Source organism: Stylophora pistillata, chromosome 2, assembly GCF_964205215.1.
Source record: "Stylophora pistillata chromosome 2, jaStyPist1.2, whole genome shotgun sequence".
Lineage (NCBI taxonomy): Eukaryota > Metazoa > Cnidaria > Anthozoa > Scleractinia > Pocilloporidae > Stylophora > Stylophora pistillata.
The window spans coordinates 17,958,361-17,979,754 of NC_142520.1; the positions used below are offsets into that span (position 1 = coordinate 17,958,361).

The 21,394-nt window shown below is 39.0% G+C and overlaps 1 protein-coding gene and 1 pseudogene across 1 annotated transcript; one reads left to right on the forward strand and one right to left on the reverse strand.

Moving 5' to 3' along the window:
* The window catches only part of LOC148737496 (uncharacterized), a 221,608-nt pseudogene that overhangs the window by 125,512 nt on the left and 74,702 nt on the right, over positions 1-21,394 (forward strand).
* LOC148737501 (uncharacterized) lies at positions 13,139-17,080 on the reverse strand. The gene is made up of 6 exons (XM_088747804.1): positions 17,056-17,080; positions 16,020-16,282; positions 15,261-15,375; positions 14,241-14,369; positions 13,871-13,993; positions 13,139-13,275 (listed from the first exon to the last, which is right to left on the reverse strand). The coding sequence occupies exons 1-6, from the start codon at positions 17,078-17,080 to the stop codon at positions 13,139-13,141; spliced, it is 792 nt and encodes a 263-aa protein (XP_088603930.1).

Here is a 21,394-nt window from a genome sequence, read left to right on the forward strand (position 1 = left end):
CTGCTCAACTGAATGTCGCATTAGTTTCACGCCGCTCGACGAGTTGGAACGTCGTGCTGTTTTCTTAAGAATGGAAAGAATTTGTTTGTGAACCGTCGCTTGACTGAACGTCTTGTTTAATTTCCAGCTACTCGACGAGTTTGGTAAGTCGTGTTGTTTTACACGAAGAAAACTCGTATATTTGTGCTGTTGTCGCCGCTCGATGAGTTTGGGCCGTCGTGTTTAGTATTTCCCGCCGCCATACAGATTTGGAACAGCTCGAAGTGAATACTTGCATCTAATTAACAAGTATGTCTGTGAAACTACTACCTATACATGATTACTCTCCTCGAAAATATGTGCGAGAAGCTTCGTTAGACGGTGGTGTCGCAATTCCCCTGCAGTTGGGAAGACGTTTACATTTAAAAATGGCAAATACAAGGAGTGATTTGGAAGGCGAAAGAGCTGAAAGGGCGAGAGCCATGTTCAAATCTCGAGCCGGGTACATTGGTGCTCTAACAAAGTTACAAGGAAACATCAAAGAGTTTATAGAAAATAGTGGAACTTTGAAGGATTTGAAGTCCAAGCGAAAATCGTATGACGAAGTTTGGCACAAATTCGTAAGTACGCACGAACAGTACCTTGAATGTCTTGAATTACTTTGTTATGAGGAAGAGCTTGTGAAAGCTTGCGTTAGTTATGATGAACAAATGTCAAGGAAATTAACCTTTGACAATGTTATCGAATCCTGGATTAAGAAGTCAAAGCTTGAATCGAAAGAAGTGAGCGAAAGGTCGTTATCACTGATCAGGAAATCTAGGAGAAGTCACGAAAGTAAATCGTCGTATTCTAGTTCATTTTCATCGTCAGTTGTGAAGAAAAAGGATAAATTGGCTCTTGCGCAGTTGAAAACAAAACAGTTACTAAAGGAGCAAGAATTAAAACGCTATTGATTAAAACGGAAAATGATAGAATTACAGTATAAAAAGGAGTTTATGGAGGCCAGAATGGAAGAAGAGAGGGCAGCAGTTAGCCTTCATGTTTACAAACAAGCTGAAGTAGAAAATGAGTGTTGCAATGTTGACAACATGGATATTCTGTTCATGGAACTTGAATCATCGGCTATACAAGGAACCGAGCTATGTTATTCAAACGAAGAACCTTACAGGAGTGATGAAAAGGCAAATGTCGTGGTGCAACCCATTCCCTTGGAATGCACACATGTGCCAGTACGTGTACCTTCGGAGCAATTACCCACATCAGGATATGTCTCCTGTGGACAGAAGGTTGGGCTACATAGTGAAAAGGAAACTGAGATATTCAAAGCCCCACCAGCATCAAGTACTTGGCCTCAAAAGGTTCAACTACCTTTAAACTTGCAGACTAACAATAAGCAAGTCCCAAAAGAGTTTCAGTCGACACATCCTCTTAAATATCGAATTCTAGATCCTGTTAAAGTGACAAGCTCAGATGGATTTCTTGGTCAAGGGTCTGTAAAACCGCCGTTGTCCCAACCAAATGGACACTTACCACACGGTACCATTGTACCTAGGCAAGGAAGTGGAGAAGAAATTGCACAAGCCCAACGTCAAGTTGTTTCTGCACCTAAAGTTCAGTACATGCGTTTCGATGAAAACCCCATGAAGTACGTTTCGTTTATGCATAACTTTGAAATTTGTTTACAGAAAGGTAATCCTGACAATTCCAGGATACTATAGCTCGAACATTGTTATGGTAAGGCGAGAGACGCAATTGAAAGCTGTGTGAAACTACCCGGGGAAGAAGGTTATTATGTCGCAAAGAACACTTTGCGTGAGAACTTTGGCAAACCTCACATCATAGCGAAAGCACATATCAAGAAACTAGAGAACTTACCTCTTCTAAAGCAAGCAAAAGGACAAAGCCTTCTAGAATTTTCGAGGCGTTTGGAAGTTGCTGAAAGAGCCCTTACAGGCATGGGAACTGAGTATGTGAGTGATTTAAACCATACAAACACTCTTCGAGAACTAAACAGGAAGCCTCCGTTGTTTATGAGGGTCTACCTCGGCTAGCTTCCACGCATCTGGGAATGTATTGGTGGTAAACGAGGTGTTAATGATGGACGTGAGAGAAGGCAGAATTGCGAGAAGGCATTCTTTGATAACTCTTACCAGAATTTTGTCCATACCAGGCGCCTTGTTTGTTGCCATCGAATTAACAATGGCTTGTACTTGTTTCCGCTCTATAGGATCAAAGGTAAATTGTTGTAATAATGCAAATGATCTCGGAATGAGTGGATTGTTGTTGAGCTCAAAGTTAGTTTTTAACGCTAAATCACTGATTTTTTTGACTGTATTATCGCCAACGCCTGCGAAAAAGAAACTGAATTCATTTGCCACAGCTATTTCGTCTTTACTGTAGGTTCTTTGTGTTTTCGACTTATTAGGCATGCATGAACGGATTGATCGAAGTCAACGATTCAGTTTGGTAACGATATTTCGCTTCCAAAGCGGTCTGTTATCTTTTCCACGTGCGCATTGTTGATTTTTCACCTCCAATTGCGTGACAAGGAATGGTGCGTTTTGACCTCTGAGTCACTTTTGTTTGGGGTCCTAAAATTTCGTAGTTTGAGTAGCCCAAATATTTTATTGGAGTTATTTGAAGAAGAAACCTTGTTCTTTCGCTGGATTAACTTGATATAACCCCATTCCATGTACCAAGGTGCGATTATACCGTCTCAATCTTGGCATTTTCTTGTCCACCAAAATGAGTGAAATATTGGAAAAAACAAAAAAACTCCCCAAAAACTTTCATTGTGACAGAATCCAACAAAGAACTCTACAGACTGTTTGTAAATACGTGTTATTTTCATTAGGAAAATATTTGGTCACATTTACTGTTTTGTTTATTTTCAAGCGATGTTCAAATAATGTCTAAACCTCGTGAAGCTGACGTGAGAGACGAAAAACCGATTTTGTCGCCGTTCGCGAAAAGTAAAAGTGCAATTGAACTCAAAGTATTATTTGAAGAAATTGTTCATCCTAACCTATATTCTGGCAAAGTTTGGGGATTTTCGATTTTTTCATATTGCACACCTCCGTGCGATATTTACGGACGCTGCTCTTAAGTAATGAGTCTCTTGTGAAACCTTCCATGACTTTAGATAGCTGGCCAGTTGGGGTTATAGGTTTTAAGTCTTCCTTTATAGACTTAGGGGGACTGACCCTGGGCACTAAGTAAGGAATCGATACCTTGACTTATCTGCTTAGATTTTCTAGTCACTTAGATGTGTATGAGCCCTTAGAAGACGACTAGAGGTTTCTTACAGCAGAACTCGATGACATATGTTTTTGTTACCTTCCTGCTGCCTTATTGGTGTTCCTCGGAGGGACACCAACATGGCGTCTTTATACGAAGCCTTATAAATTTAAGCGAAACCTTTTTTCAAATACCGCCTGCACAAAACATCGCACAGACCTGAATCTTGCCGAGACTTTTCGAATATTCATCGCCTTTTATCCCTTTGATTCTTGAGTTTATTTGTTTTGAAAATTGTTTTGATGATGGTGGGACAGTGAAACCTGGGGATGAGTACAGGGCGCTTATTTTCATCTTGAGAAACAGTAAAATGCGCGAGACAAACCTACTTATTTCAAAAGGATTAAAAAGACTGAAAAACGACGGATTATTTTCCATGGATAGGTCCTGCCTAGAACGATTAGCTAAGCTGCAATCGTCACGCGATGAATGAACTGAAAATAACAGTTGAAAGACGGACACAGACCATTGATTCTGTTTTGAGGCTTTACGTGAGCAATTAGAGGAAGTTGAATAATGGTTGTTCTCAATGTTCAAGTACTCCACTGTGCAATTACTGATTCAGAATAGGGGCGCTTATTTGTGTAGGGGTGCTGATTGGAACGCGAATATCTATTCAGTGGGAGCGCTTAATAGAATAGGGGCGCTCATTAAAGTCTAATGTGACGAGGCGCTTTTTAGAGAGCGGGCGCTTATTTTAAGGAGGGCACTAAATCCAACCCTTACGGTAGTTACGTAGCGTAGTTGATTGACAATTGACTGGGCGCTTATTTTTTTGTATTTCTATTTAACTGATATTTTGTTTTATGCTATGAAATGAACATTAAGTTTACGGTTTAATTGTCGACATCCTCACAAAATAAGGATTATTATGACGTAACTTATCCTTATCTTGTACCGTGTACAATGAGTTTAACTCGGTATGGGCATTTTACAGAGTTGATCTTATTTTTCCCCCTCGGTATAAAACCTAGGCATTGTTGAAAAAAAAAAATTGCATAGGTACCACGCTTCCTGCTGTCCCCTTCGCAGCTCTAATTTGTCTCGTCGCGCAACGCCCTCTCTACCTTGCGTGACGAGACTAAATAACGATCTGCTCGTAGGCTACGACGATCCTTACTGCTGTTCCTCTCCATCAGAGACAGTTTTAATTATTCAGTTACAGCTAGTTGCCCCGAAAAGTATTTTCAATGTAATTTTGCTAAGGAAAGCAAACCAAAAACTATTTCATCTCTAACAAACACTGAACAGAGATATTTTTCGGTCTCCCTTTTTCAAACAAGTGAAAATAGTTTCAATGAGGAGACAACTATCATGTTTCAAGGCGTAACAAAGAAGGCTCTTTATTTGATTGTTGCTTATCTGGCCTTTTCCCTGGGCGTGTGAAATACATGATAAAATGGAAGTTGTTTAAAAGGAATTTACACGTCATAAGGTGAAGTCTAAGGTAGCAAAATTAAAAGCGAAATTTATTTATAAAAAAACGTCTAAGTACGTGAGAATTGCGTGGAAAATTGACCAACAGAAGCATAGCGTTCCCGGCGATATTTTTTTCTTTATTGAGGCAGGATTGTCATAAAATTTACGTTGTTAATGGCATTTCATCTGAGAAAGTTTAGTCCATAGTGGCGAGCAAAAAGTAAGCACCAAATTGTAGCGGCAAAGCACCGTTTAAACATAAATAACTAATCGATGAAAAACTTTTAGAAGCAAAGAAACGGATACTTCAACATGGCTTGCGCTTTTTCCGACAACCTTATTGTAAACAGCTGTAGTGCGTATGTTACTCATCAAAGGAACAATACTTTTTTTTTTTTGACAGCAGCTATTGGCTTTCCTTTAATAAGAAAAATCATTTTTGGGACATTAGGTTTACGAAACGTGTGATAATTGGGGATTAAAAAAATGGAAAATGCGCAGTTAAAAATTTTTGTAAGTATGACCAAAAGTGATGGGATCCATAGTTGGTCACAAAGTAGACTATAATAAGGTGAGAATTCTAAGAGGCCTGCGGCACTTACTCAACAATAATTCTTTAAGTTCTTCCTCCTCTCCTACTCCCCCCCCCCTCCCCCCACTCTCTGGCGAAATACTTTTCCAGGCACGGAAGGTAAGGTGCGGTAGAAGAAAACAATTTGTAACACATGAAAAAGTTACATAATTAGCATTGATATCTCGATTGTAGTGCAATTTTACTATTTTAGCAATAGTGATTTTATAAAGGCGATGATAAACTAGTAGTTAGCTAAATGTTTAATGCTTCCCTCGTCGTACTCGTCAAGGATAGCTTATAGGCGCGTGACAATCACTGTCCGGATTTTTTTCACCCCATTGAAAACACACAAAAAGTTAGGTAAGGAATGAAACATAGCAAAATATCTTTGCAACGTTTTTGAGTCTACACAGAAGGTAAATATAACTTGGTGGTGTCTTCAACCTTTGCAAAAAGAGCAACCACGAGGCACAAACAAGACAATCAAATATAATTTATGCACAACTTTTACCTGAGCCGCAAGAATTGGTGCTACCCAAAGAAAAAGCGCAAGTGATAAATTCGTGTTAGGCCTTCCGCTGACAATGTGAACGATGTAATTAAATGAGGGGTACTTGCAAAAGGTTGAAAAATTTCCATGATGACCTGACTAATCCGGAGAGATTGTAGCAAAAAAGTCTTCATGAAAGACACGAACCATTACACTGGGTAGATGAGCTCACAATTCTTGTTTATGTTGTTCTTAGTGTGTGTCAGTGTTGGGTTGATTCAATCGCAACGCATCGTGGTACCGTAATTTCCAGCCCTGATTGACATTAGGGACGGTATTCTGATTGGTGCAAGCATACCCCGATGCTGTGATCTGATTGGTACGTGATATATACCTAATGCGGCAATCGGATTGATTTGTAACAAATGAAGAATTGGGTAATCTGATTGGTAGGTAATATCTACGATAATGCAGGAATATTATTTGTTTTTGGATACTTGAGAAATGCCGCAATCTGATTGGTGCGAGCGACATACCATTTTTTACGCTGGCATAGAGTTATTTATATATTTATTTAAAATAACTCAATGATGGATAGGACTTTCTCCAATTTAAAGGCGAAACATTTTTCACACTTACTGCAGTTAAACTCGCTTTTACATTCGCACGAGTAGGAGCCATCTGTGTTATTGCAAGTTTCTCTTTTGTGACAACGGTTGGTGATACACTCGTTTATATCTAGAAATCACAAAGGGAATCAATATGGACATATGAGTTTTAACACGAAATGACTGACACACATTTCAATAGATTTCATGTACCTTAATGCAAACCAAGACCTTAAATATCAAGCTTTTCCCAACGCCAGTTGACAACACGGCCCCCAGTGTCCTTTCAAGATACCAGTGTATAAATTGCTTCTCGTTGCGATCTTAATGCGCACTACATGCTAATTTCCGAAAGATTAAATGCTTCCTTGAGAGCGGAATCGAAAATTACAACGTCATCTGTAGTCTGTCATCATATGTCCTCTCATTACTGCAAGAGTGAAATGTCCGAATGACGTAATTGGCTTGTGATTGACAGATAGAGCAAAATTGCACCAATCAGAAAATTGCAAAACAAAGATGAGTTCGGGCAGGCGTAATACTCACTTCCCCACCCAACCCCTCTCCTTATTTTTGACCGTCACTTGCACCCTTAATCGAAATTGCTTTCTCACCTCAGCCTTCGAGTGCCATTAAAATCTGAGATGGTGGCCAGTTCTCGCTGAAAAATACTGAGCACCCGTTCGCCAAAATTACGCTCGCTCTGCAGGCTGGTTAACCACGGGTCTATCAAAATCTAGCTTTTCAAAAGGTTAAAGAATAAACTGCAACTCGGAAATGGTTTATTTCACCGAAAACCGTCGGTTTGAAATTACAGTTATCGTAAACTGTAAGACTTGAGATCACCGCAACACCGCAATGCGAGTTGCTTTTCTTTCCAATACCGCTTGAAAAAGGTCAACACCACAACAATATGATTGGTTTGTGATACATGAAAAATGCGGCAAGCTGATAGGTGCGAGCGACATACTATTCTTTACGCTTACATTACACTGAATTATTGGTTTATTTCTTTGAAATAATTTAATTATGGATATGACTTTCTTCAATGAAAGAGCGGATCATTTATCACACTTGCTGAAATTAAACTCGGTTTTCTATTCACAGAAGTAGGACCCGTCTGTGTTATTGCAAATTAGCGCGATATAGATACATGGTGCTTGGAGAGCAAAAGAGAAGCTCTCGTCATGTTTAGGCTGATACAAACAAACAAGGATTAGGAATCTACTGTGTTCTATGTTGGATAAACGTTAGATAGACGAATGTCATGGTTACCTGTACAGTTCTTGCCATCGCCATTAAACCCTTCTTTGCAACTGCAGTTGAAGGAACCTTCGGTATTATTACAGTGAGCATGGACACCACAGTTGTGGGCATCGGTGGCACATTCGTTGATATCTTAAGAAACAAATGCTTTCCGTTCAAAACAAATAATGACAAATGATAAAAGCATATTCAAGAGTTAGTCTGATCGTTTAACCTGTGACATGCCGATTTTTACAATATTGAAATCTTACTGAAAGCGCCCACGTCAAATAATGTTTATCATTTAAATGACATAAACAACCAATCCAAAAGTAAACAAGCTGAAATCAAATTAAGACACATCATCAAGAAGGACACGGGTCTTCTAAGGCAAAAGAGGACGCGAGACGTGCGTGACGTGATGCTAAGAATGATTGTAGAATGAAAATATAACTGTGTTTAAAAGCATTGTAAACTTGACTAAACTCCAAACACAAATAGTGTAATACGACCAAAACTAAACCAACACAATTTGTCTTCCACCACTCGTAAAATCGTTTGATGACAGGTGGTAGCATTCGAAACACCAAACGCGTAATAAAATGAACACTGCGATGGATGCAAAGCGTGCTAAATGACACATTTGCAACCGGCTGATCCTTCTACATTACCATACACAGCTTTGTTATGAAAATCGTCGATGTTCTTGATACGATCGTCAAGTTTAGGCAAATATAAACAAACTGATCTCGATGCTTGGAACAGATGGACGCATTTCATAGTTACCTGTGCATTTTTTGCCATCGCCATTAAACCCAACCTTGCAGCTGCAGTTGAAGGAACCTTCGGTATTGTTGCACTTGGCATTTATGTCGCAGTTGTGGGTATTGGTGGTACACTCGTCTACATCTGCAGGAACAAATTCTTTCCGTTAATACTGTAAAAAAAAATTGATAGAAGATTTTACAGGTATGTTCTGATTGGACGACCTGTGATACTCAACAGGACTGAAAGCTCACTGAAAGTGCACCACGTGCAATGGTGTTTTGGGGCTACTTATTTTCTATCGAGGGGGGGTGGCGTTAGGAGGATCGCCTTGTTTTCAGTGGGAACGGCTACAAAATGCGATACATATATACATAATTGACGTTTTGTTGTGTACTATCGCTGAGTATTTTTACGGGTTGTACCGTATTTTGACAAGCCCGTAGGGCGAGTCAAATTATAAACGACAGGTAAAACTGTCACTCCTGGTGTGTGTCAAATATCACTGAAAGCGCCCACATCAAATGATCTTTATCATTTAATTTACACTGAAATGACCAATCCGCAGGTAAACAATCTTAAATCAAATTAATTAACCGGCACATAATCAAGAAAGGACACACGTCTTCTAAGACAAAAGAAAGGGCGCGAGACGTGCGTGATGTGATGCTAGCAATGACTACAGAATGAAAATGTAACTGTGCTTAAAAAAATTGTAAACTTGACTTAACTCCACACAAAAAATAAGGTAATGCAACTAAAACTAAAAGAACACAACTTGTCGTCCACGACTCGTAAATCGTTTGATGACAGGTAGTGTTACGGTATTTTCTCAACCGCCAGAAAGATACAACTCGTACTAACTTAACTACTTTATTGACTGACGTAGTAACTACAGAGCGATACCAATAACTAATACAATAATTATCCTCTTAACTTAGCTACGGAGCGACATTGATACCTATACAATAACTATCCTCTTAACTTAGAGCCCTCTATAAATACTGTAACTTCAATCTCAGTGCACTATTGCACACCCCACGGTTCTTTTTAAAGATCCTTGTCGCTTATCAATATCCACATCACTTTTCCAAGGCAGCCTTCCGCACGGCTGACGATTCCAGTAAATAACTTTAACAACTCTATCCGGCTCTCGCTCCTCTGGGCTCCTCGTAGTAACACTAACTCGTTGAAAAAGGTCTCTAACTTTAACCTATCGCGAATCCTTATATATCTGTGTGATAATCATTATAAATTTTGGGCCCACCTTGTCCGCTCGGGATAGTCCGTTTTCATCCCGTACAGGAAAACATTGTGTGTAATCGCAGTCGTTGGACAATGTTGGCGGTGGAGACGCGAAAAGCGGCAGATGACAATCAAAAGAAAGAAAACATAAATCGAAACATAGAAAACATGACCGACTGTCGTAAATATATTGTGTAACAAATATAGTTCCTCTTATTTCTGGCTCTCGAAATAAACAAGTCATCTTTGATTCTAAATAGAGCGAAATATTTTTCCTAAATAACGAATATTTTGTTGACCGAGCTTGTTGTTCAAGATGGCTGGATATAAGCCTCGCTCTCCAAGTTTGTTTCTTTGTAGTACTCAACTTTGTAGTACTCTCCGAGTTTGTTTCTTTGTAGTACTCAACTTTGTAGTACTCTCCGAGTTTGTTTCTTTGTAGTACTCAACTTCGTCTTGGTCCACAAAAGCGCAGAAAGAACTCAGCCATATCCTAAAGCCTTCATCTCACGCCCTGATCAGTAACGTATAACTATATCATCGCTAGCATCGTTCTGATTGGCTACCGCAGCAGGCAAGATGGGCCCATCCTGCCCACGCGGGATAGCTCGCTTTGACCTCGAGCACAAGTTCTTGATTCCTGGACAATGTCAGTGATGGAGACGCAAAAAATGGCAGACGACAATCAAAAGAAAGAAAACATAAGCTGTTCTTGAGTTTACATTGCTAAAAACACATTTGGTTTTCTTTTCTGGCTCTTAAAGTGAACGTGTCATTTTAATTCTTTGTAAAGCGAAATGTTTTTGCAATATAGTAAATCCCTTTTTGATCAAGCCTGTTCTATCAGGATGGCTGGATATATATCAGCCTCGTTCTCTTGTCAAAGGAACTCAGCCAATATCCAGTAATCTTGACCTCACGCTTTACCAATAACGCAGATATCATGCTGTAAATGATATCAGATTGCCATGCATATTGACTTTGTTGCAGGCAGGTTTGTAGATTTTTCGCCCAAACATGTTCTGAACACAGTTTAGTATTTACCTTTGCAGTTGTGTCCGTCACCAATAAATCCTGGTTTACAAACGCACTTGAATGTCCCCACGGTATTAGAAAAAGTGGCGGTTATGTTGCTGCAGTTGTGAATGTTTTGAGAACACTCGTCAATGTCTGAAACTAAATCAGAAGCTCTTATCAGTGCATCAATCACAAGAATAAAGAGTAAAAAGAAAGGAGGGTATCGAGATTGGGCTTCCAATTTAAAAACCATAGGGTGTTCTTAGGAAAAGAAAATTAACCTCACTTCCAGTGACGGGTGGCTAAAAGGCACTCTAACTCTTGAGAAAAAGGCATGCCATGTACTTCCTTTAAACCATTCCATTTCAGGTACCCATTAGCAGACCTCTCGCAGGCTCGCGTTGCTCGACGTCCCATGCTCTCCCGGGGAGAGGAAACGCAGTTAAAGCTGCAGTTAAACTCAACGGAAACTATTCTATTAAGGCATGGTATACTCTATTTAATGCAAAAGGTATTTTTGCTTTGATATCTTTACACAAATGACATAAATGACACAAATTTCATGCCGAACCGGCACATTGGCTACAAAGCTAACATTTTTTTTGAGAGGATAAACACTGTAAAATAATTAAAATATCAGTGAATACTCAATTGGTCCATACAAATTCGCAGATGAATGCATTCTCTCCCAATTTTAAAATGTTAAATTTTATTTGACTTTCCGAACAATTACACATGCCTACCAAGACAGGCGTTGCAACTTTTCAGGCAATTGCGCAGCATATATTGTGGATTTTTTGTGCATTCACCGATTGATGCCCAGTATGTACACTGGTGGTTTTTATCCTCACAAGCTGACAGAAAAAAAGGAAAGCAATATAATATCAGATTTCATCAGCATTTCTGTTTAAGTTACATTCACTAGAATCAAGACTTCTTCATGCCAGGTTATCTGTCAGCCGAACTTTTGTTTTATATAAAATTTTGTCTCCCGCTCGTTCCTTCGAAAATTAATTTCTATGTAACTATTTGAGAGGAAGACCTGTATTCAACCGGACAAATGGAGTGTACCTTGTAAGCATACGCTTGAATTTTTAAGGTAACCGTGAGTAATTTTCCCAAATCAAGAAAAGAAGGTGAAAGTGTTTCTTACCAATCAATTTACCCTACTTAGCTCATAGATCAAAGTTTTTTTAGCTTGGCCATGCAATGGTAGCTTGCGAGCAGGCCATAGTTATATAATGTTGTACGATGTGCGTTTCTTCGGTTGCGGGAAGATTTGAGGCGAGTTAGGGAAAGGTGGGCACCTTCTCTTCTTTGATTACACGACATCAAGTCTCCGCCAGGTTTTTCGCCTTTTTGCAGGGATTTTGGCAAGTTTACGTGATCAAAATTTCACGCTCTTAACAATTAACAGTTATTGGACGAGGTTGAGCAAAATATCGTGATTTTTCCGTGGCGAGCAGATCAATTATTTGCCTCAGACTTCGGCTTCGGAAAATAATTGATCTGCGAGACACTGACAAATCACAATATTTTGCGATAACCGAGTTCGGTAATTGTTTTGTCATTTGATCACCGAGTTTCTTTTCAATTTTTTGGGGGCAGCGGCAAGCAAGTATGTTTTCAATTTTTTGGGGGAGGCGGCAAGCGCGCACTGCTGCCAGAAACTAGATGGTTTCCTTCTCAGCTAAATAATTTATTCTGTCGACTTTGAATTGAAAGTACAGTCAACTGTTAATTAACAAAATGTATGCCTTCAAATGGCTGAAACTTCCAGGAACAAGTTTACAGACTTCAAGGATTTGAAATCCGAAATAAAAAGCTCAGGGAAGCGATCGCGATCTGCCATTTCACACAAGAGCGACCACAAGAGCGACCACAAGAGCGACCACAAGAGCGACCGCAAGAGCATGGTTACTATTGCGCATGAGCAGAAAATTATTTGCAGCAAAAATGGAGTTAGACGGTAGTACGCATGAGCAGACCATTATTTGTAGGCAGTTACTTGGAGGTCACGTGGTGGGCTCCCAGCCAATGAAAATGGGGGAAAAATCCATCGAATGATAATATGAAATACCTGTGCAGTTATATCCATCACCTCTGAAACCAGGATTACATGAGCAGTTGAACGATCCCTTGCTATTAGAACAAGTGGCGTTGTCCTTGCTACAATTGTGGATATTTTCAGCGCACTCGTCGATGTCTGAAATAAAGTAACAGTTGTGTTTAGTGTCGTGACAAACAAAAAATTACGAGCAGAGGAGCGATCACTCGATATTTTTGCAAGTGGCATAGTCCTTACTGTAGTTATGGGTATCGCTAAGACAGTCATCAATGTCTGAAATGGAGTCAACGGACCATACTCATACACTGAGGCTGCAGGGATAAAAGGGAGGAGGAAGTGCTCCAATATCATAGTATCATCTTGATTGGCTTTGTCTCAGGTATTTCTATAAGATTTTTAGACTGATATGACAAAGCGTTATGTTGTGAATACTATTCGGTACCTGTGCAATTGTTTCCGTCACCCCTGAATCCTGGTTTACAAGAGCACTTGAATGATCCCTTAGTATTATTACAAGTGGCAGTTCTATTGCTGCAGTTGTGGCTGTTTTGAGAACACTCGTCGATGTCTGAAATAAATCATCAGCCCTCATCAATTACAATATTAAAGAATAACAACGAGGAAGGTATCGAAATTGGGCTTCCAATCTGAGTGTGATCTAAGGAAAACAAGCTTTTAGCCTTGCACTCAATGTGAGAGGTGTGTTGGCCTCATATTTAGTGTGCTTGACTCTGACTCTCATGGTGCCTTTCCTCACCCAGGTGTTTAAATGGGTACCGGCGAATTTGATACGGGAGGGGGGGGGAGGAAACTTTATGGGGTAACTTTGCATCCCATCCATGAGGGAGTAGAAATACTCCTGGTCGCTTCATGCTATGGAAGCCGGAGTTAAGTGAAGGTCTGATGAACCACTTGCCTCGTGAACAGACTTTACCTTAACATTGGAGGGTGGCTCAAACTCATTCTAACCTCAAAGAAGAAGACATAAATGTACGTATCGTATATCATGTCATGTCAGGTACTCAGTACTTACGTTTGCAGCTAAAATGCTATTGTTATGCATCGAGTAGCTCTGTCTATATCGTTCAGGGTCCTTCTTAAGCAGAAATGAAATCATACGGAATTATATTTGTTAAACAAGATCATGCTCTGCTAGTTTATACCTTGGCATTGATGTCCATTCCCGCTGAATCCAGGAATACAAGAGCAGTTGTAAGATCCCTCGGTATTTGTACAGTTGGCGTTCTTGCTGCAGTTGTGGGTTTTTTGATCACACTCGTCGATGTCTGAAATGAAATCATGTGACCATACCTATGATTGTTATCTTCAAAACAAGGAGGTGGGTGGGGGAGGGGAGTTGCTAATTTGCAATGGAAAACCGACTCTGCCGCATGTTAATCCAGTTCTGCAGGGAGAAAGGCTTAATATTTGAAACCTGATACTTATAATTAGGATTTTAAAACGCGTATTTCTACCAAAGGCTAGTTAGGAGTAGGCATCATGCTCTGAACAATGCTAATTAAAAATAAATACCTGTGCACTTGTCTATATCCCAGCTGAATCCAGGATTACAAGAGCAGTTGTAAGATCCCTTGGTGTTTGTGCAGTTGGCGTTCTTGCCGCAGTTGTGGGTTCTTGTAACACACTCGTCGCTGTCTGAAACTAGATCAACGAGCCTTACCCATGATTGTTATTATCAAAAGAAGGAGGGGATGGGGAAAGGAAGTTGCTAATTTGCAAAGGAAAACCGCTTCTGCCGCATGTTAATCCAGTGCTGACGGGAAAAGGGCTTATTATCCCAAATATGATAGTCGAATTACCTCATATTTAGGATTAGGAAAGGTTTTTTTCTACCATAGGTTAGTTTGGACTAGCCATCATGCTCTGAACAACGCTCATTACTTGGGCAATTGTCAATATCCCCGCTGAAACAAGGATTACAAATGCACTTGAATGATTCTTTGGTATTTTAACTATTGGCGTTTGTCTTGTTGCAGTTGTGAGTATGAGTATGATCAACACTCGTTGATGTCTGAAATAAAATCGACAGATCTTTCACCAAAATACTTAAGAATTAAGGTCACAAGAGGGGTACTAATGTGAAGAGTTTTGCTATTTGTCATTAGATGCGTGTGACGAAGCTAGCGAGTGAAAAGTGGCGGTTCTGCGGATAGGAGAGTTTACATCCATTGCTTTACTTTTCCACCGAATGCCTGAAATAGGTTGGTCCTAATGGAGGTGGCTTGAGTTCTTATAGATGTCAAACGACTGCACTGAAGGATATCTAGAGAATAATACGAATTTTATAACTAATTTTATAACTAATGGAACTGGCTTTAGTTCATTCCTGTTCACTCTAAACAAGACACAATACCCAGAAATGAGGAAAAGAGAAGTATATTGAAATTGCACCCCTACCCACCTTTTCCCTCACTAAGTCACATTTAACACGTGAAAAAAGAACAGCTGATTTTGAATCTTAAACCATCCGAAGAAATGGACCACTGTGTTTCAATCAGTTACAAAGTTGATTTTTATCATTTTAAGTCTTACCCTCTTCACAATCGTTGCCAATAAATCCAGACGCACATAAACATCGATATCGTTTTTTTGTAAATCCCGACTGGCAAGTGCCGTTGTTTTGGCATGGTGATGGATGGCAAAAATTCTTAAAAGAAAAGAAAAGCATGCCACAAATAGTTGTCTACTATCTTCACAGCCCTCTCCTACATTTCGCCGAGAACTTGAGCGCGAACAATAAATCGAGAAGGGGCGTCTTTGGACAGGATTTAAAGAGTAGAGTACTGCACTTAGTAACTCCTGTCCTAGCTCAACTCTGTCATTATGTCCATAGTTGTGAGCATCTTCTGAGCCATTTGATGGATCTAATTCTTTCGATTGTTTTTAAACTTCGAAAACGAAGGAATAAAACTGCCTTGTGCAGTTATGCCTTAAGATGACCATTACACTTACCTTTACTCACAAGAATTTTCTTATTAGAAGCAAGGTTGTAATTATCTTTGTTAGAAAAAAGAGATTGATCAATTGTTTACTCAAGGCTGGTGAGCATAGTTTCTAAAATGAATACGAAAAATTACTTGCTACTGTTAATAGAGTTAGGTGTCCTCAGGGCACTGAGAGGATTTTTGTTTTTGGTGACTGCTTATTTACAAAAGATCCGTAACGACTCTAGCACGCGGTTAAAATTATGTAAAAATAAGAAGTAATGGGTGAAAGTACCCCTCAGCTCTCACGAATGACCTAAACAGAGAGAGGTGCAATTGACATTTAATTAACAGCTCGTCCATGTACCTTAGTTCCATGATAAACATAGTTCGCTGCTGTTACCAGATCCTCCTCATACTCTTTAGCTGTTGAGTTATTCAGTTCACAGTTGTGTGCTTCTGTTCCATTTTCTCCAAAATAAAAGTTAACACTGACGCAGTTATAGTCCAGGTAGCAACGATATTCACATGTATCTCTGTCAATCACACTGATGTTTGCTATGGTGTGGTTGATGAGACGTTCTCCCACGAAGAACAGAGTCGATGGAAAGGCTAATATACGGCATTGATCTAAAAATACAAATCATTAAAAGTTAAGAATGGCTGCCTGTTAGGATCGAGAATCGTCCGTCAGCGACCATTTTGGTGAATTGCTCATATTTTGCCCAACGATACCCTTTTGGTAAACTGTTTTCAAATATGAAGTTTAAACGTTCCGACTAGTGTTAATTTTTCAGAAATTTGCGAAAATTTGAAAACGCGGTTTAAGTGCGATTTTCCGCCTGGCAAATTGTCCAAAATTCACTGCAAGACCCAAGCTTCGTTGAGGGCTTAAAATGAATTCAGTTAACACCAAACTTTACATGTATTAAGGAGAAGGCTTCCCATTCATTTGTGTCATGTTCATTTTTTCCATACACAGCAACGTTGTGATTTTTTTTTTTCCCTTAAGCAACACCCTCAAAAAGTGCTGTACATGGGGCGAAAAGTAGGTAAAATTTAATGCGATAAAATTATACCTGGTACATAATTTTTTAAATTTTTAACTAGATATTCGTAATAAAATGTCCTCATTCAATACCCGAGTAAAATTTTGTGCTTTGAATCGAAACGCCTCCTTTTGGAAATACCACGAATATTTGTGTCCTGAGCGAGCAGAAGATATGTGTTGTGTAAACAAACGTTAATCATATTATTCCCTGCCAGGTAGAAAAAGGTTTTGAAATAAACTTTCATTTTGGAAATTTTGGCTGGTATGCCACAAGATATTAGGCAAAAGGGAAATCATACATTCAGAGTTTCGTGAGAGCAAAGAGGAAATAAAATCAGTGTCGAGAATGTACCTACGGTTGTTACATCGATCACCATTATGCAAATTACGACCTCAGCTGTAGGAAAACTGATATCTCTTGCTCAGTTTGTTGAATGACTCTTAAACAATTCAATGGTTGTTTTTCATATATAGAGAGATAATATGTATATATTGATCAATAATTCCTGAGAATGCAGGGGGAGAACAGCATTCTGTACAAGCAGTTCAGTTTACCAATGCGAATTATTTCTATTTATCATAACCGACGTCCGATCCTAGCAAACACGTACCACATGAGACCCTAAATGGGCTGTCATAAATATACCAAAGACTGAAAAAAACAAAAACTTCACTCAAGGTCTGATAACCACACGATAACACTTTTACACTTCAATCTCATTTACTTCAAAGGGCAAAGGATAGTGCGTCATTATACCCAGTATACTGTGGGAAAGGAAGATTCCCGTGTTTCTCTGAAAGAAGACTGGGCTCTCAGAGTAATAAAGAAGGCTTACAGATTCAACGAAAACTAAAAGTCGTACCTTCTGTCTAAATTTCGAATAGGGCAGACGACAGGCCACAAACTTGACGCTGAGGTAGTTGCTCGAGATATGCGGCGTGCCCGGGGCACCCATGGTGCACGACTTTTCCAGTCATCGGAATTCCTCACAACTACCCAGATCGCCTCTTTCTTCTCAAGACAGAGTGCGTTAGTACGCCAATGAGATGCTGATGACGCTGATATCCGAGCAGCTCAGGAGGAGAGTAATTTTAGCGAGGCAAAGGAGACTTTCTCGTCAATACAACTTGACCATCCCCTGATCTACGACCAGTACGATCTTTGTGAAATGGCGCTAAAGTACTCTTTGAAAATCTTGAGGCTACCCATGTTGCAGCACATGTGTGAAGATCTTGGCCTCAATGTACTATCAAAGCCCATTCGTAAAAAGGCCCCGTACTTGGCTCTACTAAAAGAGATTGTCAGCAGATGTACTTGCCAAAAGTCATCATTATGCTGACTTTCTCTTTTGTTTAGCAGAATAGGAAAGTGAGGAAGAAACGAATGAACGGCGTATCGTTCCTAATCGTTAGTTAGTGGTTATCTTATTTTTTTAAAATGCACGTAGGCCGGATCAGAAGTTTTTGCGTTTTGTTTTGTTATTCTTTTAATCATCCTGGTATTGACCCTCACTTTTCTTTTCTGGTCTTCACGTCAGTAATGAAATTTACTCATGTAGTAGCCGAAATATGCAAACTCACGGATGTGGGAGTATTCAACCTACATTTCAATCTGCTCATGTTTTAATGCGGGATTTCTTTCTCTAATTTAACGACGTCGTCCTTTCAGTTGCGGTTTGAACGCGCGTATGTTCAAGCACCCCCAAAATGTTTGCAATTACGTTACGTTGCGTGACATTAATAATTACCAGGAGAATAAGACCTGTTCTCTTGTATTAAATTACTTTGAAGGTCACAAGACGCCTTTCTTTGTATTTATACTTACAGAAAATGAGTTTTCATTGTAAAAGATAAAAAGTATTTAGATTGTCTGTGTGGAATCAAGTCTTAAATAGCTTCTTTCGAAAGTATATTTTGCATTACTTGAATGTGAGAAGGTGGTAATGTAATGTGTACTTCACTTGCAGATTTTTCAGCCCAAAAATGTTTTGGAGAGCCTTAACAAACATCTTGCAAAATTTTTGACCTGTCTCTTTACATTTTACAAGCTATAAGTCACTACAACGAGGACCGAATTTAATTTGGATATTCAACAACTCAGATGGTTAAATTACCTAGTTATTTGTCTACACACTTCGCATCATTTTGCTCGCTTGGGTCACGAACACTTCTTTCTGACATTTTCGAAAGGAAGCAATGCGATTCAGAGCATCAAAAATTGCACAGTGAATGTAAATAGCAATGTTTGACGAATGTATTGTTGAAAATCCAAAAGGTCAGGTAACAGCTAAATTTTTTTCGCGCGAAATATCACCCGTTTTTCAACGCCATTTTGCGCGGCCTGTAAGGATGTTCTTTCAAGGGCTTAAGTAATCCCAAAATCGATGTGCCCGAAAAAATTTACTCACCAGAATTGAATAAGAATAGCTTTCCTTACAACGTGTGAAGTTTGGTGTTGATTGATTTCATTTTAAGCCTTGAGCAGAGCTTGGTTTTCGCAGTTAATTTTTGACTGTGCGACATGCGGAGCCTGAACTCAGGTAACCTGAAATCGCGTTTTCAGATTTTCGTAAATTTATGAAAAGTTAAGAATCGCTGGAACTTAAAAACATGATTTTTGAAAAGGGTTTACTGAAAGGTTTCTTTGGGCGAAATATGAGCAATTCAACAAAATGGTTAAAAGAAAATGAGCAAGAAATATCATAGTTCTCCTACAGCTGAGGTAGTAATTTGCATAATGGTGTCGATGTAACTACCGTAAGTACATTTTCGACACTGATTTTTTTTTTCTCTGCTCTCACGCAACTCTGAATGTATGATTTCCCTTTTACCTAATATCTTGTGGCATAACAGCTAAAAATTTCCAAAATTAAAGTTGATTTCAAAATCTTTTTCTACCTGGCAGGGAATAATTAGATTAGTGTTTGTTTACACAACATATATCTTTGCTCGCTCACGACACAAACATTTGTGGTATTTTCAAATGGAAGCGTTCCGATTCAAAGCCTCAAATCTTACCCAGGTATTGAATAATGACATTTTATTACGAATATCTAGTTAAAAATTTAAAAACTTATGTACCAGGTATACTTTTATCGCGTTAAATTTTACCTATTTTTCGCCCCATGTACAGCACTTTTTGAGGGTGTTGCTTAAGGGACCAAAAAAATTCACAATATAGCTGTGTACGGAATTAAAGAAATTAACAAAACACAAATGAATGGGAAGACTTTTTCTTAAAACGTGTGAAGTTTGGTGTTAACTGAATTCATTTTAAGCCTTCAACGGAGCTTGGGTTTTGCAGTGAATTTTGGACAATTTTCCAGGCGGAAAAACGCACTTAAACCGCGTTTTCAAATTTTGGCAAATTTCTGAAAAATTAACACTCGTCGGATTTTTTAAACTTGAGTTTTGAAAACAGTTTACCAAAGGGTATCTATCGTTGAGCAAAATATGAGCAATTCACCAAAATGGTCGCTGACGGACGAAAACTTGTTAAAACTTGTTAAACAAAACTTCAAACAACAACAAACATATGAAACATATGTGTGAACTGCGGTTATGAGACGTCTCATAACCGCAGTTCACACATATGTTTCATATGTTTGTTGTTGTTTGATTTATCATCTACGGGTTTATATCGAATTAATTTGATGGCCTGCTCCCAGTTGGCTTGTTAGCTCAATTGGTAGAGCGCTGCACTAGTATCGCAGAGGTCAGTGGTTCGAATCCCGTACAGGCCTGAAATTTTTTTCAGGTCTGATTTTCACTATTGCTCAAATAGTGCTAAACAAAACTTGTTAAACTCGCCTTCCAAGCGCTTGGTACTTATACTGATAGATAGATAGATAGATAGATAGATAGATAGATAGATAGATAGATACTTTATTAGGCACAGAATCAATAAAGCTAAGTCACTTATTTACACATATTCATTAAGATACCAAGATCAAATTAAAAGTATCCTTTATTTTTTTTCGAGCCGAAAAGATCTCTTGAATGAGTTATTGAATTGTATGACCTCCAAAAGCCAGATAAGTCTTTTCTATCTTTTCTTTTGATCCCTGTTGCCCCAGGTTTCTTCAAACAAAGTATATCTCTCTTTGTTTTTCCTTGCAATTACTTTCTGCGGGACACCTGAAACAACTAGCCTCACAGTTCATAAAAATGATACCGAAAATTGCAAAGTGTACCATGACGAGCCCAAACCCCGAAGATAATTCGTGCCCAGAAAACTCAATAACTTCCATTCATGTTCAGTGATGAACGAGGCAAGAAATTTCAATCATGAACTCCCAACTTGTGCCCAATATTTCAAATCGCATTTTCCTCACCTATCTTAAAAGTTACTATGATAACGCGCGCGTGCAAATCCTACTTAACATTTATGTTGTCTATCTCTTAGCCACCTGTCAGTGAGAAGTTTTCATGTTCCCAGTAATTCGCAGTCAGTATTCCTTTTGCATTATAGGAAACATAATTGCTCTGCCTGCATTGCAACAACGTTCTCGTTGTTGTTATTAGCTTTGAAAAAACTTACGCATTAGGCTTCGAAAATTACGTAATACATAACAAAAGAATTCAGTAATTGCGGAGGTTGCTCGGTTATAACTAAAAACCTTTGCAAGCACACTTCACAAATTGTGAAAAAGAATCTAGAATAGTTTTGAATGAACAAAAGATAGCAGCAA

Excerpts from the sequence above, each read along its gene's own strand:
- LOC148737501 (XM_088747804.1), bottom strand. The coding sequence starts at position 17,080 with ATGGTGATCGATGTAACAACCGTAG. Across the intron at positions 16,283-17,055 it reads GATCGATGTAACAACCGTAG|ATCAATGCCGTATATTAGCC; the intron begins GTACATTCTCGA and ends TTGTATTTTTAG. Across the intron at positions 13,276-13,870 it reads GAATGGACATCAATGCCAAG|ACATCGACGAGTGTTCTCAA; the intron begins GTATAAACTAGC and ends GATTTATTTCAG.